Source organism: Patella vulgata, chromosome 1, assembly GCF_932274485.2.
Source record: "Patella vulgata chromosome 1, xgPatVulg1.2, whole genome shotgun sequence".
In the NCBI taxonomy this organism is placed as follows: domain Eukaryota; kingdom Metazoa; phylum Mollusca; class Gastropoda; family Patellidae; genus Patella; species Patella vulgata.
The window spans coordinates 47,943,960-47,959,991 of record NC_065879.2 but is presented as its reverse complement, the minus strand read 5'-3'; the positions used below and the strand labels follow the sequence as shown (position 1 = coordinate 47,959,991).

The window sequence follows — 16,032 nt, the reverse complement described above, 5'->3', positions numbered from 1 at the left end:
AATTTGCAATTTCCGCTTTAAACATTACCTCCAAATATAGGTGTCTTTGAGAAAACAACTAGATTCTGTGTTCCCACTCCAGTTAAAACAAACTTATGATCTTTTGGTATATCGTTGCCAGTATCCTTAGCTGTAAATATTACTTCTGGCTTCTGACCGGGTAATCTGAATTAATATATGCACATATAAGATACCAGCCAACAGAAAGATGTTATTGTGTTCCAAAATCAGAACAGAAAATGCTGATTATCTAAGTTAGTCAAGGTATTGATGTAATGAAACTATACACAAAGTTTCACGATCCACACTCAGTTATCATGTTCCAAGGTCTTGACCAATCAAATTGTTTATCTCTGCTTAGCTTTTCACCAAATAAACATCTACTATCCACACAGTGGCGGCACCAAGGCCCCCCCTCCCCTCGATAAATCTGGTTCGCCCTCTGTATCCAGCCCCCAATAATTTTCGAAAATGAAAAAAAATATTTGTAATATGTTTTGGTAATCAATACCTTCTCCGGTGATTAAATCACACATTGTAGAGTCTGAGTGATTTCTTACCAAGCCCATCCTGCTGTACACATACTATAAACATTAATATGTGAACCATTTGAGAAGTGCTTTTTACAATCCTCAAAGTTTTGGGGTATAGGTTCAACGCAGCAAGAACATACACTCACTCTGTTTGTTTGACACCTCCCTCTCTGTTCGGATAAGCTGGTGATTTGGCGACGAACAGTATCTGGTGAGCTCTATTATCTCGACGACAGTGTCGGAAATACTGCCAGACTGCATTTCTAGCAGTCTATTTCTCAAAATATTGTGATAAAAATATTCATTCACTTTGATTCACTCACTCCGTTCGTTTGACACTTTCCTCTGTGGTCGGATAAACTAGTGATTTCCGACAGCCTGTTTTTCAAAAATATCTTGGGGAGGCAACCCCCCCCCCCTCTAAACAACTAGTTGAAGCTTATGCCTTTGCCCCCCCTTAACCTTGGACTTTGGCTGTCCAACCAACGGCGGTATCCACACAGGATTTCAACAAACAGAGAGAAACAGAGAGAAATGGATGTTTAACGTCCACTCGACACAAACTAGGTCAGTTTTGGACTAACATATGGTTCAATTTTATTTCAATAACTGGAGACATTTACCTAATCCTAAGGAACATCTACATGAAATGGGGTTTAACATCCTAATGTTCTGCACCAACAACAGGGTTAATGAACACGGGCATAAACTAGTGTACTATAAAGGAAAAGAGAGAGAGAGAGAGCAAAATGGGGTTTAACGTCCACTCAACACAAACTAGGTCATTCCGGGACTAACATATGGTTTAATTTTATTTCAATAATTCGCTTGCGCATAGGGGTCTTTAGCAGTGGGAGGAAACCGGAGGACCCGGGGAAAACCCACGAGGTTGGACAGGCGACCCTACTCCTTGTCACGTACAACAAGGGATTCGAAACCACGCCAGTCAACTCAATGACAGACTTTATGATACAGCGCGCACGCTAACCATTCAGCCATCCAACCCCCCACTATGAAGGAAACTTTTCCCAAATGGTTAGCACGTGCGCGCTGTATCATAAGGTCTGCCATTGAATCAACTGGCGTGGTTTCGATTCTCCGGTTGTATGTGGCAAGGAGTAGGGTCACCTGTCCAATCTAAAGACACCTATGCGCAAGCAAATTATTGAAATAAAATTGAACCATGTGTTAGTCCCGAAATAACCTAGTTTGTGTCGGGTGGACGTTTACCCCCCCACCCCCACACCCAGGGGCATACCAACATGTACACAGAACTTAGTTTTTTTGTCCCACAGAAATGACTAGATGTGTTCCTGTCCAGAGATGATTAACTATACTATTCAAAAAAAGTAGGGGATATTTGATTTTGGGGGCATAACACTAAAATATGCAAATGACTACGAAAAAAGTCATTATAGAACCTAACAGAAGAAACATTTCCAGTTACATGTGACGCCCAAACGCACCAATAGCTACCGCATGGAATGCAGGTGATGCTTGGGATCATCATGGGGGTCCAACCCAAGATTTGCACGACTCTAACTTTGAATGTTACAGTCATTGTGGCATTGAATTCCAGGGTGGAAACATCAGTTTAATTGTTTTAGTGACCAGAAAACAAATTTTGATATGCGTCGGCTTACCCAAAATGAAAGGTTACGTGCCCTTGGCATGCTACAGATCGGCACAACACAGGCGGTTGTGGCGCGGACGATGAATGTTTCTCAGTCTGTCATAAGCAGGCTATGGTCCAGATACCGTGATACACAATCTGTACAGGACAGACCACGCTCAGGTCGACCAAGGGCGACAACTCAAGCCCAGGATCGATTTATCCGTACCTTGGCCTTGAGAAATCGTGTCATCACAGCAAATCAGATCAGCGCTCGTCTTCAAACAGACACTGGTGTGAGAGTGAGTGGCCAGACGATTCGGAATCGACTGCATAGGGGTCACCTTTGCGCCCGACGTCCTCCCGTGATCCCTTGTTTGAGAGATCATCACATTCAGGCAAGACGTCGTTGGTGTAGGGATCGTCAACACTGGGATAATCGACGCTGGAGCAATGTGATGTTTTCAGATGAGTCAAGGTTCACTGTTGATTTTTTGGACAGACGTAGGAGGGTGTGGCGTCGTCGAAACGAGCGCTTCCAAGACGTTAACGTCATCAGACATGATCGATTTGGGGGTGGTTCTGTTATGGTGTGCGGAGGCATCACTGTTGCTGGAAGAACGGCTTTACATGTTGTTGCAGGGCGTGTTACAGGCCAGTACTACCGGGACAACATCTTGGCAGTCCATGTTGTGCCGTTCGCACGACGTCATGGCCGCCGTTTCATCTTCCAGGATGACAACGCAAGATGTCACAGGGCCAGGATCGTTACAGGTTACCTCCAACAACAGAACATCACCACATTACCTTGGCCAGCACTGAGTCCCGACCTCTCCCCCATCGAGCATGTCTGGGACATGCTTGGACAGAGGTTACGTCAACGTCAACAACGTCCTGCCAATGTCCAAGAACTTGCTGCTGCGTTGCAACAGGAATGGGACAATCTGGACCAAAATGACCTTAGACGTCTCATTAGGAGTATGCCACGTCGGATCAATGCTTGTTTGGCAAACAGAGGAGGATTTACCCGTTACTGACTTGGTTGTGATGCTGTGGTAACTTTGCTGTTTGACCCCGGGTATCATTTTACCCTTATAATGGCCAGTCTGTGCCTTACTTAGTCTAACGATCATTTGGAATAAATCGATGAATGTGAACTTCATTTCATTTTGTCATTTCTTTCTTCGTCAGTTTCATTAGGTGACTTTAATAACACTTAAAAATCAAATATCCCCTACTTTTTTTGAATAGTATATTATAGTGGCTATGGTTCACATTTTTTTTCATACTTAGATCTAGTAATTTTGAGTTTTCCAACATCAGAGTTTGGAGTTGATTCCCTCCATATTTCTGACAGATATTTAGGTACCTGAAACAGAAGAAAAATACGTTATTATAACAAATATGCCACAGTTCCCCCCCCCCCCCCACACACATAAAATTGAATTAAGATTAGTGCTGGGTATTGTGACAACCGCAGTTACAATAAAATACGTATTGCGATTCGGGTGCTACAATACGATTTGTATCGCGATTCATAACCAGGTCAATATTTACCAAGAAAACAACAGTATGAATGAATAATTGATATTTTATTGAAGTTACTAACTGCAATTACTTTTCAGGGCTTGAAAAGTTTGTTTGTCTACTTGTGGCCAACAGATCAAAATACGGACCAAACAGATTTAAGGATGTTTGTGTACCTATGGATAGTGTGCGACATGGATAATTAAGAGTGACAGGTTAGTTACTGAAGTGACAAAAAAACATAAAAAAGAATCGTAAAAAATCAATTCAGCATCCCGCGATTCAATACGTGAATCTTGAGATGGTGAATCGTGATACATCAATGCAACAATATATCGTGCCAGAACTAAGCGAAATCACATTAGCAGTTTTGGATAAAAAGCTGGAAAGGTAAAATGATTACTTCATAATGATGTACTTACTTTAACAAGCCATACACCACGTCCAGCAGCAGCTGTATCTACTTCTCTGACATCATGAGCTTTCTCTAGATTCATATCTCCAATACTTGTAGTTATAATTCAAAAAAAATAATTAATATGTCTGCAAACAAAAATTGTATACAATGTACCTTGTACATTTAGTCTTCGTTTACTGCAAATATTACCTTTAGAGATTTAAATGTTACAATAATTTAATTTGCAAGGGATTCCAAACCCATCAAACAACCATAAGCAACTTGAAGAATTTCTTGTGAAAATGTACCTAGTGTGCCAGGTTGCGTATTTAAGACTTTGCACCTGAGACAAAGTGGTCTAACAAGTGCCACACTGCGCTTTAGACACTGTAACCCTGGTATCATTTAATCTTGTGCATCTAGCTAGCACTAATTTCTTTCACATTCGTTTCATATCAAATCTTTCTTTAAAAATTCGTAAAAATCATTTAAAAATCACCCAAAATCATCTAATTTACAAGGGTTTAATTTCTCGATCACTGTTAATAAATAAACAACCCAATTGATTATTGATGTATAATGATTTTTTAAATAGTGGTCAGGAAATTAAATACTTGTAAATTTGACACTCATTATCAAAAATAATTAATCAGTCAGCTTTAAACTGGACACAAGTACAAATTAGATGATTTTTGGTGATTTTAAACAATTTTACAAAGATTTGATGAAGAAATTAGTGCTAAATACACAAGATTAAATGATACCCGGGTTACAGTGAGATTTAGATACCATTATAAGGTCTGTCACTGAAACAAGTGGCATGGCTTCAATCCCAAGCTTCTACGTGACAAGGAGTATGGTCACCTGCCCAACTTTGTTGGGTTTAACTAACACAACACGTGATAACAATCACTATATCATATAATCTTGACATTCCGACAAGATTTCACTTGTCTCTATCCATAGAACTGTGTTACATTATGTTCATTCATTCAAAGATTAGGTTTGTTGGATTTCTCTGGTTTCTCCACACTGCTAATCAAAGACCCCTAGACGTATACGCAAACTGTACACATTATTCATATTTTTGAATTACATCTATACCATGTTACCTATTTACTTATATTTTACATTAATATTAATATTGAATTACTTAAAATCAGCGAAAATCCTAACTTTCACCTTGAAAACATATAAGCACTAGAATTCACTTTCAAAATATTGGAAATCTATTTATAAAACGCTGAATATCCAACAAACTAGTTTCTCAAGAGCGCTATACTAATACCTATTTGCATTAATAATAAAAACACCTAAAATCACCGGAATTACATCAAAAACATATATCAGAATTTGCACTTAAGACCTCCCTAATTACTAATATTTTACATTAATAATAAATTACTTTAAAACACTGAAAATCACCGGAATTCACTTAGAAAACATATAAACACTGGAATTCACTTTCAAAATATGGGAATTCCTATTATTTACCAATAGTTTGCATTAATAATAAATTACTTTAAAACAATTGTATTTACATATATTTTGCATTAATATTAATACTAGAATGTATCTGTTGTAAGAAATTGAAAGAAATAAAAAAACAGCTGCTGCCAGGCAGGATACGCCCACATTTTCGAGAGATGGATAGAGAACAAGCTAAAAAGAAAGTGATTTTTCCTACAATCAAGGGCCATAATTCAGGAAATAACAATTCAATATGCGCAAATATCGACAGGAACCAAGATCATTGGGTTATAAACTTACATTTCAAGTTTCAACAAAATCGGATAAAAATTGGGACCTCTATAGGGTCCACAACCTTGATATACCATATTTTTACGCTATTTGAGAACGAGGGGCGGCCATTTTGTCTGTCAGTTTTGGGCCAATGTTCACGAAATTCGAACTCAGCCTTCCTTAGGGTGCAACGGTGATATAATAATACGTTTTTTTAAATCAGATAAAAATTATGACCTCTATAGGGTCCACAAGCTAAAATCGCGATTTTTCGTACAATCAGGGGCCATAATTCAGGAAGTTACGTTCCGATATGCGCGAATATCGAAAGGAACCGAGATCTTTGGGTTATAAACTTACATTTCAAGTTTCAACAAAATCTGATAAAAATTGTGACCTCTATAGGGTCCACAACCTTTTTTACGCTATTTGAGAACGAGGGGCGGCCATTTTGCCTGTCAGTTTTGGGTCGATTTTCACGAAATTTTAACTCAGCCGTCCTTAGGGTTTAACGGTCATATGATAATACGTTTTTTTGAATCGGATAAAAATTATGACCTCTATAGGGTCCACAAGCTAATAACGCTATTTTTCGTACAATCAGGGGCCATAATTCAGGAAGTTATTGTCCGATATGCGCGAATATCGAAAGGACCCGAGATCTTTGGGTTAAAAACTTACATTTCAATTTTCAACAAAATCGGATAAAAATTGTGACCTCTATAGGGTCCACAACCTTGATATACCATATTTTTACGCCATTTGAGAACGAACGGCGGCCATCTTGTCTGTCAGCCATCCTTAGGGTTTAACGGTGGTATAAGGAACCGTGATCTTTGGGTTATAAGCATACATTTCAAGTTTAAACCAAATCGGATAAAAATTGTGACCTCTACAGTGTTCACAAGCTAAAAACGTGATTTTTCGTAGAATCAGTGGCCATAATCCATGAAGTTACAGTCCGATACATGCCAATATCGAAAGGAACCCCTATCTTAGGGTGATAAACCTATATTTCAAGTTTCATTGAAATTGGATAAAAATTGTGACCTGTAGACTGTTCACAAACAATTGTGGACGGACGGACGGAGGACAGGGGCAACAACAATATACGTCCACATGAAAATGTGGGCGTATAAAAATACCATAAAAACAAATCATGAACTGGATGATTAATATGTCTAGCGAGGCGGTTAAAACGATATTTCCAGATGGTCAACTCGGGAAAGACAATATGATTAGAACGCAGCATTATCCCATGTCAAATCAAACATTTCTCGAATGTGGAGCAAAACGTTCTCAGTGTAGATGAGCCAAGTTTATTCGAAAATTAACTCGGTAATAACAAGCCAATCAAATAAAGTTTTAAAAAGATTATTCCTTAAATGAACACCTGATGTGTTGACGTGTTCAGTACGGTAGTTATTTTAATAATTAATCTGCCGTGGATATGAAGTTTAGATTTATGTTCAACCTGTATGTTGATAGGGCCGTTTGTTGATTGTCTCTAATCAGAGGCAGGAAATCACCACATTCCACACAAAATACAGACAAGCATGGCAACGTCGGTCTGTGACCTACTCCTAGGCATAAAATGATGCACATTGTAAATGGGTCCCTTGCATTTAGTACATCTCACTTGCAATTATTTCTATAATCTTTACAAATTATTGTCTTTCATATTTTCATCAAAAGTCATGGCTACTCGTAGAAAGATTAAACTTGGAATAAATACTCCAGTAGGGCGAGATTGTGAAAAGACTAAAAGTATCTTGTGCGATTGTTGTGGTGTATCGTTTCATTGTGATTGTGAAAATTTACTTAGTTGGAGTTTAACTTTTTTGGCCAATATTCCTCTATTCCCTTTACCTGCCCATCCTGTTATCTTGGAGGTACATCAAGTGATACATATTATTGTTATTCATAGAGATTGTCTAAGGTAAGCCATGCTACCAATGTACACGTATCTTATACTACGGTGTACACGTATCGTATACTACGGTGTACACGTATAGTATGTCGTAGTTTTCAAGTGAATTCCGGTAACTACAGCGGGGTAACCCATAACATTATTGTGTGTGGTCGTGTATTTTATGTCATCTGTGGAAAGATCGAAATATTTATTAGACAATGTAACATAAATTACCATATACTATATACATTTATTTTATGATCAGTAGTGGAATACCGCGTTTTATCAGTGAATTAAAGTGTTATTCCACTGGCTAGCTGTAGTCCATGTTGTTTTTACCTAAAATGATTGTAAAATCATAAAATAAATAGAACATTTGTCGTTTTGTCGTGAATAACATATTTTATTTCATCTCTAAGCAAGAAAACGTTTATATTTTCACTCATGCTACGCATTCGTGAAAATATAAGTTTTCTTGCTTCTCGATGAAATAAAATATGTTATTCACTCTAAAACGACAAATATCCTCTATGTATTTGAAATGAATTCCGGTAGTCTTTCAAATAAATACACCTAGAATGCCTTCATTGGGTCTGTGGAGATATATTTAAATTGTATTATACATTTAAAATAAATTAGTTTTGTGGGAGGATTTAATGCAAAATGTAAGTAAATACAATTGTTTAGGGCAGTGGCTAAATACCACGCTCCAAAATACCACGTTCGTCCCTATTACTTCTATACAAATGTAACGTGGTACGAGATTTTGGTACCACGTACTTTATAATTTTGGTGATTTTACCTTATTAAAAGCAAATTTTGCAAATTACATTAATTATTTAATGAATTTCGATGTTTTATACTATTTATAGATGATATTTACACTTAATGTTTAATATAATCTAATTCAGACAGTCGATCAGTCGGTTAAAATAATCGCCATTTAGGCACGGTGTAAAATGTATTTTAACCCATTTAAAAAGACCCTACGTGGTATATTGGACTACTGGGTAGATAATATGAAACAAAACGTAGCAGATAAAAACGTGGTACAATTAAATAGGCAGTGGCTATTTGCCACATGTGGTAAGCAAGAATGTCAAAATAGCCCTGCGGCTACAGACCACAATTATTAACCGATTTCAATGAAACTTACAGATTATAATAACATTAATAATATCTCAAAATAGCCAAAATTTCGGCCACTTCCGGTTAGCGGTTTCCGAGATATCAGGTTACCACACATTTTATGTGGCACGGCTACAGACCACAATTATCAACCGATTTCAATGAAACGTACAGATTATAATAACATTAATGATATCTCAAACTAGCCAAAATTTCGGCCACTTCCGGTTAGCGGTTTCCGAGATATCAGGTTACCACACATTTCATGTGGCACGGCTACAGACCACAATTATCAACTGATTTTAATGAAACTTACAGATTATTATAACATTAGTAATATCTCAAACTAGCCAAAATTTCGGCCACTTCCGGTTAGCGGTTTCGGAGATATCAGGCTACCACACAATTCATGTGGCACGGCTACAGACCACAATTATCAACCGATTTCAATGAAACTTACAGATTATAATAACATTAATAATATCTCAGCATAGCCAAAATTTCGGCCACTTCCGGTTAGCGGTTTCGGAGATATCAGGTTACCACAAAATTCATGTGGCACGGCTACAGACCACAATTATCAACCGATTTCAATGAAACTTACAGATTATAATAACATTAATACTACCTCAAAATAGCCAAAATTTCGGCCACTTCCGGTTAGCGGTTTCCGAGATATCAGGTTACCACACATTTCATGTGGCACGGCTACAGACCCCAATTATCAACCGATTTCAATGAAACTTGCAGATTATAATAACATTAATAATATCTCAAACTAGCCAAAATTTCGGCCAGTTTGAGATATTATTAATGTTATTATAATCTGTAAGCTTCGTTAAAATCGGTTGATAATTGTGGTCTGTAGCCGTGCCACATGAAATGTGTGGTAACCTGATATCTCGGACACCGCTAACTGAAAGTGGTCGAAATTTTGGCTAGTTTGAGCTCTTAATACTCTTATTATAATCTGTAAGTTTCATTGAAATCGGTAAATAATTGTGGTCTGTAGCCGTGCCACATGAAATGTGTGGTAACCTGATATCTCGGAAACCGCTAACCGGAAGTGGCCGAAATTTTGGCTAGTTTGAGCTCTTAATACTCTTATTATAATCTGTAAGTTTCATTGAAATCGGTTGATTATTGTGGTCTGTAGCCGTGCCACATGAAATGTGTGGTAACCTGATATCTCGTAAACCGCTAACCGGAAGTGGCCGAAATTTTGGCTAGTTTGAGATATTAATACTCTTATTATAATCTGTAAGTTTCATTGAAATCGGTTGATAATTGTGGTCTGTAGCCGTGCCACATGAAATGTGTGGTAACCTGATATCTCGGAAACCGCTAACCGGAAGTGGCCGAAATTTTGGCTAGTTTGAGATATTATTAATGTTATTATAATCTGTAAGTTTCGTTAAAATCGGTTGATAATTGTGGTCTGTAGCCGTGCCACATGAAATGTGTGGTAACCTGATATCTCGGAAACCGCTAACCGGAAGTGGCCGAAATTTTGGCTAGTTTGAGATATTATTAATGTTATTATAATCTGTAAGTTTCATTAAAATCAGTTGATAATTGTGGCTAGTTTGAGCTCTTAATACTCTTATTATAATTTGTAAGTTTCATTGAAATCGGTTGATAATGGTGGTCTGTAGCCGTGCCACATGAAATGTGTGGTAACCTGATATCTCGGAAACCGTTAACGGGAAGTGGCCGAAATTTTGGCTAGTTTGAGATATTAATACTCTTATTATAATCTCTAAGTTTCATTGAAATCGGTCGATAATTGTGGTCTGTAGCCGTGCCACATGAAATGTGTGGTAACCTGATATCTCGGAAACCGTTAACCGGAAGTGGCCGAAATTTTTGCTAGTTTGAGATATTAATACTCTTATTATAATCTGTAAGTTTCGTTAAAATCGGTTGATAATTGTGGTCTGTAGCCGTGCCACATGAAATGTGTGGTAACCTGATATCTCGGAAACCGCTAACCGGAAGTGGCCGAAATTTTGGCTAGTTTGAGATATTAATACTCTTATTATAATCTGTAAGTTTCATTGAAATCGGTTGATAATTGTGGTCTGTAGCCGTGCCACATGAAATGTGTGGTAACCTGATATCTCGGAAACCGCTAACCGGAAGTGGCCGAAATTTTGGCTAGTTTGAGATATTATTAATGTTATTATAATCTGTAAGTTTCGTTAAAATCGGTTGATAATTGTGGTCTGTAGCCGTGCCACATGAAATGTGTGGTAACCTGATATCTCGGAAACCGCTAACCGGAAGTGGCCGAAATTTTGGCTAGTTTGAGATATTATTAATGTTATTATAATCTGTAAGTTTCATTAAAATCGGTTGATAATTGTGGCTAGTTTGAGCTCTTAATACTCTTATTATAATTTGTAAGTTTCATTGAAATCGGTTGATAATGGTGGTCTGTAGCCGTGCCACATGAAATGTGTGGTAACCTGATATCTCGGAAACCGTTAACGGGAAGTGGCCGAAATTTTGGCTAGTTTGAGATATTAATACTCTTATTATAATCTCTAAGTTTCATTGAAATCGGTCGATAATTGTGGTCTGTAGCCGTGCCACATGAAATGTGTGGTAACCTGATATCTCGGAAACCGTTAACCGGAAGTGGCCGAAATTTTTGCTAGTTTGAGATATTAATACTCTTATTATAATCTGTAAGTTTCGTTAAAATCGGTTGATAATTGTGGTCTGTAGCCGTGCCACATGAAATGTGTGGTAACCTGATATCTCGGAAACCGCTAACCGGAAGTGGCCGAAATTTTGGCTAGTTTGAGATATCATTAATGTTATTATAATCTGTAAGTTTCATTAAAATCGGTTGATAATTGTGGTCTGTAGCCGTGCCACATGAAATGTGTGGTAACCTGATATCTCGGAAACCGCTAACCGGAAGTGGCCGAAATTTTGGCTAGTTTGAGATATTATTAATGTTATTATAATCTGTAAGCTTCGTTAAAATCGGTTGATAATTGTGGTCTGTAGCCGTGCCACATGAAATGTGTGGTAACCTGATATCTCGGACACCGCTAACTGAAAGTGGTCGAAATTTTGGCTAGTTTGAGCTCTTAATACTCTTATTATAATCTGTAAGTTTCATTGAAATCGGTTGATAATTGTGGTCTGTAGCCGTGCCACATGAAATGTGTGGTAACCTGATATCTCGTAAACCGCTAACCGGAAGTGGCTGAAATTTTGGCTAGTTTGAGATATTATTAATGTTATTATAATCTGTAAGTTTCATTAAAATCGGTTGATAATTGTGGTCTGTAGCCGTGCCACATGAAATGTGTGGTAACCTGATATCTCGGAAACCGCTAACCGGAAGTGGCCGAAATTTTGGCTAGTTTGAGCTCTTAAAACTCTTATTATAATCTGTAAGTTTCATTGAAATCGGTTGATTATTGTGGTCTGTAGCCGTGCCACATGAAATGTGTGGTAACCTGATATCTCGTAAACCGCTAACCGGAAGTGGCCGAAATTTTGGCTAGTTTGAGCTCTTAATACTCTTATTATAATCTGTAAGTTTCATTGAAATCGGTTGATAATTGTGGTCTGTAGCCGTGCCACATGAAATGAGACTTGTCACATGTGGCAAATAGTCTCCGGATTGTCTTACCACATGTGGCAAATAGCCCCAGCCAATTAAATATGATGATACGAAAGTGCAATGTGTTGATAAGTAAAAAAACCGTGGTACAGTAGAATCCAAGGCTGAGATAACAGTACCACGTTCGCTTACTGCTTCTATACAAACGAAACGTGGTACGCGACTTTAGCAAATTATGTCGATTATTTAATCCATTTTCACGTTTTTATAGGCTATATACGGGGTAGACTAATCACCGGAATTCACCGGATACACCGGAATTCATTTACAACCACCGGAATTCACTTCTAAAATCCCCGATTCCTCCCACAAAACTCACTTATTTTAATGTATAATACATTTTGATCTCTCCACAGGCCAGATAAAGGCGCTGTAGGTGAATTTATTTGAAAGACTACCGGAATTCATTTCAAATATATGCATCATGATTATGATAACGTAGGGCGCGTCGTATTACCCAATAGGCCGAACTCCAAAATAACACATAATAACAATTTGCGTCGAATTACCCAATATAGTCCGGTGGCTGAAGGGGGGGGGGGGGGAATCGCCACCCGAGCTGTGAATTTATGAGACCAAGTTTTTCTAGACCAGTTTTTTGCGTAGATTTCGAATCTGGCTGGTGATCAGGCGTTTGAGGGTGCGTTTTCGAGATATAGGGGGTCAAATGTCTACAATGGGGGGGGGGGGGGGATGTCTATGTTGACATAATATATTAATAAAACATAAATTTCTAGGACTGCCTAGAAATAAGTGTTTACGATGCCCCTGGACAACTGTTTTGATTTATGGGGAGGTGGGGTGGGGGGTAGCAGGTGTGCGCGTGTGGAGGGGTGGGGTGGGGATAAAATTGGCGAGGAAATGAATTCACGTTGATTTAAATGAAGATTTTCTAAGAGCTTGATGAAACATCTCTAAATATGTTTATAAGATTCCTATTGTATGGGGGTGACACCGGGGTGAGTGGCCGCCGTGGGGGGGAGGGGGCGGTGCGGGTGATGGCGGGTGGCAACATGTATTTTGTGGACAGAACTCATTTTGTTCATAATTGAGCTTAAAGTGGTATCTCAATAGCGTTTTCGTTCAAAATATTAAATTTTAATGGTACTTTTCAAGAGATCTGGAAATGTAAATCAAAAACACATTAACTCAGAGATATGTTTAGTTGTTAGTTTATTCTTATTAGTCTTCATCAGAAGATTCAAAATCAAAAGTTCCTATGAGCGAGATAAATATTTTCTTGGTTGCTGGCCAACAGCTCGCATATCCTTTGGATATGCTTCAGGAACCAATTCACATTGTAAATCTTCATTCCAGTCATGCAGCAAAAGACCACGTATACGGCAAGGTGGTAATAAAGAAAGGTCTGTTATTTTTTCACCCAGAAAATCTTTTTTCTAGCGTCATCTAGTGATGTAAGTCGTCTTTCGCGATATTTTCTACCTTTGCCCGTCTCATTATCGATCAAAATTTGTATATTTGGATCATTGTTTGCGAAGAGAATGATTGGGATGTCTATTTCGCCCGAGCAAGAATGCAAAATACAATTTGTTTCAGCACCTCCATTAATTTGCATTGCGAAGAGGAGTAGGTAAGATATTTTGGTGTTCTTGTGGTAGGTTGTCAGTTCTAGGATATTCTCGACACTTTCAATACTAATCTTGATATTTTTTGATCCAATCAAGATTAGTATTGAAAGTGTCGAGAATATCTCGGCCTACGGTACATGCTTTCGGTAGTAATGACTATCTGTCTTTCTTTTTCAAGATAATCCTAACTTTCTAAGAATTTTTAAAGAGCTGGGATAGACAAATGATGCTTCTGATGACGTAATTGCTGGTTTAGAAAAAATTGTTTGTAGATGACACTAGAAGAAATATCTTCTGGAGAAATTTTAATTGTGATGAAAAATAACAAAACTTTCTTTCTTTATTACCATCTTGCCCGAGTAGTCTTTTGCTGCACATTAAACGCAATAATTATGTTGCAACAATATGGAGACAGGTCGCAAAATTAATGATGGAACAAGATGAATGGGTAACTGAAGCATATCCAAAGGATATACGCAGGCTGTTGATCAGCCATCAAGAGGATATCTATCCCGCACATATTATAAGAATAAACTAATATCTAAACATGTGTTTTTTATGTAAATTTCCAGATCTCTCGAAAAGTACCATTATAATTTAATATTTTGAATGACGATATTGGCACTGAACGAAAACTCGAGAAAACACTTTTCAGGTCAATTTTGAACCAAGTGGTTTCTGTCCCCCAAAATACATTTATCCTGCCGCATACAACGGTAATCGTATACACATATTTAGAGATGTGCAGTGGAATTAAAAATAATGTTTTTACCAAGCTCTAAGAAAATCATCAACGTGAACTCACTTCCCGCCAAATGTACCCTCCCCCCATCCATACACGCACACCTGCTTCCCCCACCCCACCTCCCCACAAATCAAAATAGCTGTCCAGGGGCATCATAAACACTTATTTAAAAATGGGCAGCCCTAGAAATTTATGTTTTATTAATATATTATGTCAACATAATGACACCCCCCCCCCCCCCTCCACACACACACCTTATACCTGCTGTCCCCACCCCACCTCCCCACAAATCAAAGCAGTTGTCCAGGAGCATCTTAAACACATAGATGGGCAGTCTTAGAAATTTATGTTTTATTAATATATTACGTCAACATAATGACATCAGCCCCCCCCCCCCCCAATTGTAGACATTTGACCCCCTATATCTCGAAAACGCCTCCTCAAACGCCTGATCACCACCAATATTCGGAATCTACGCAAAAAACTGGTCTAGATAAACTTGGTCTCATAAATTCACAGCTCGGGTGGCGATTCCCCCCCTTCAGCCACCGGACTAATTATTTATGAAAACATCCAAACCATTATTGATGAGACTTTATAATTATTTGATTGGCTGATTATTACTAAGTTAATTTTCGAATAAACTTAGCTCATCTACATTCGAGAAATGTTCGGTTTGACATTTTACATGGATTACTATGGAAGACCAAATGGGACAATATTCATGATTCTAGTTTCTACATTCCAATTTGAATATTTTAGACACGAACGCAACATTCTAAACTAATGATTCTTGTTTCTACATTCTTATGTCAACATTTCATGCACAAAATCAACATTTTAAACAAAAAATTGACTTTATGTTTCATTTTCGGCGTTTTATCGGTAACTTTTATATATCATTAAATATTAAAATTAAATATTAACCTCTATATATCATTAAATATTAAAATTAAAAAATAATTTCTTAATTTTACACGACAAAGAAGTCAATTCATTGGTTTCTAAAAGTATCTAAAAAAAATCTGGAATTTGAACTCTTATGAAAATATTTTCTACGTTTCAAAAAGTCTTGAAGTTAAAATCTTGAAATGAAAATGTCCAGAAAAATATAATGAATTATCAACATTATTACACCAGAGGGCGTTAGCGTATGAGTACAACTTTGATACAGACTATAGATTAGAAATCAAAAGTAGATTT

General features: G+C 37.6%; 1 protein-coding gene across 13 annotated transcripts in view; it reads right to left on the bottom strand.

The window, feature by feature from the left end:
• LOC126808063 (general transcription factor IIF subunit 2) overlaps window positions 1–12,738 on the bottom strand; it is a 39,290-nt gene extending 26,552 nt beyond the window's left edge. Inside the window, exons 1-4 of one of the 13 annotated variants that reach the window (XM_050533041.2) lie at window positions 12,578–12,738; window positions 4,095–4,179; window positions 3,435–3,514; window positions 29–165 (exon numbers count right to left, since the gene is read on the bottom strand). In XM_050533041.2, coding sequence (XP_050388998.1) covers window positions 29–165; window positions 3,435–3,514; window positions 4,095–4,169 — 292 coding nt within the window. In that variant the 5' untranslated portion in view covers window positions 4,170–4,179; window positions 12,578–12,738. Of the gene's footprint in view, window positions 1–28; window positions 166–3,434; window positions 3,515–4,094; window positions 4,216–4,858; window positions 8,179–8,526; window positions 8,769–12,577 lie in introns of those variants that run through there. The other 12 variants (XM_050533037.2, XM_050533040.2, XM_050533043.2 and 9 more) reach the window with 12 other exon arrangements.
• Window positions 12,739–16,032: the final 3,294 nt, after the last annotated feature.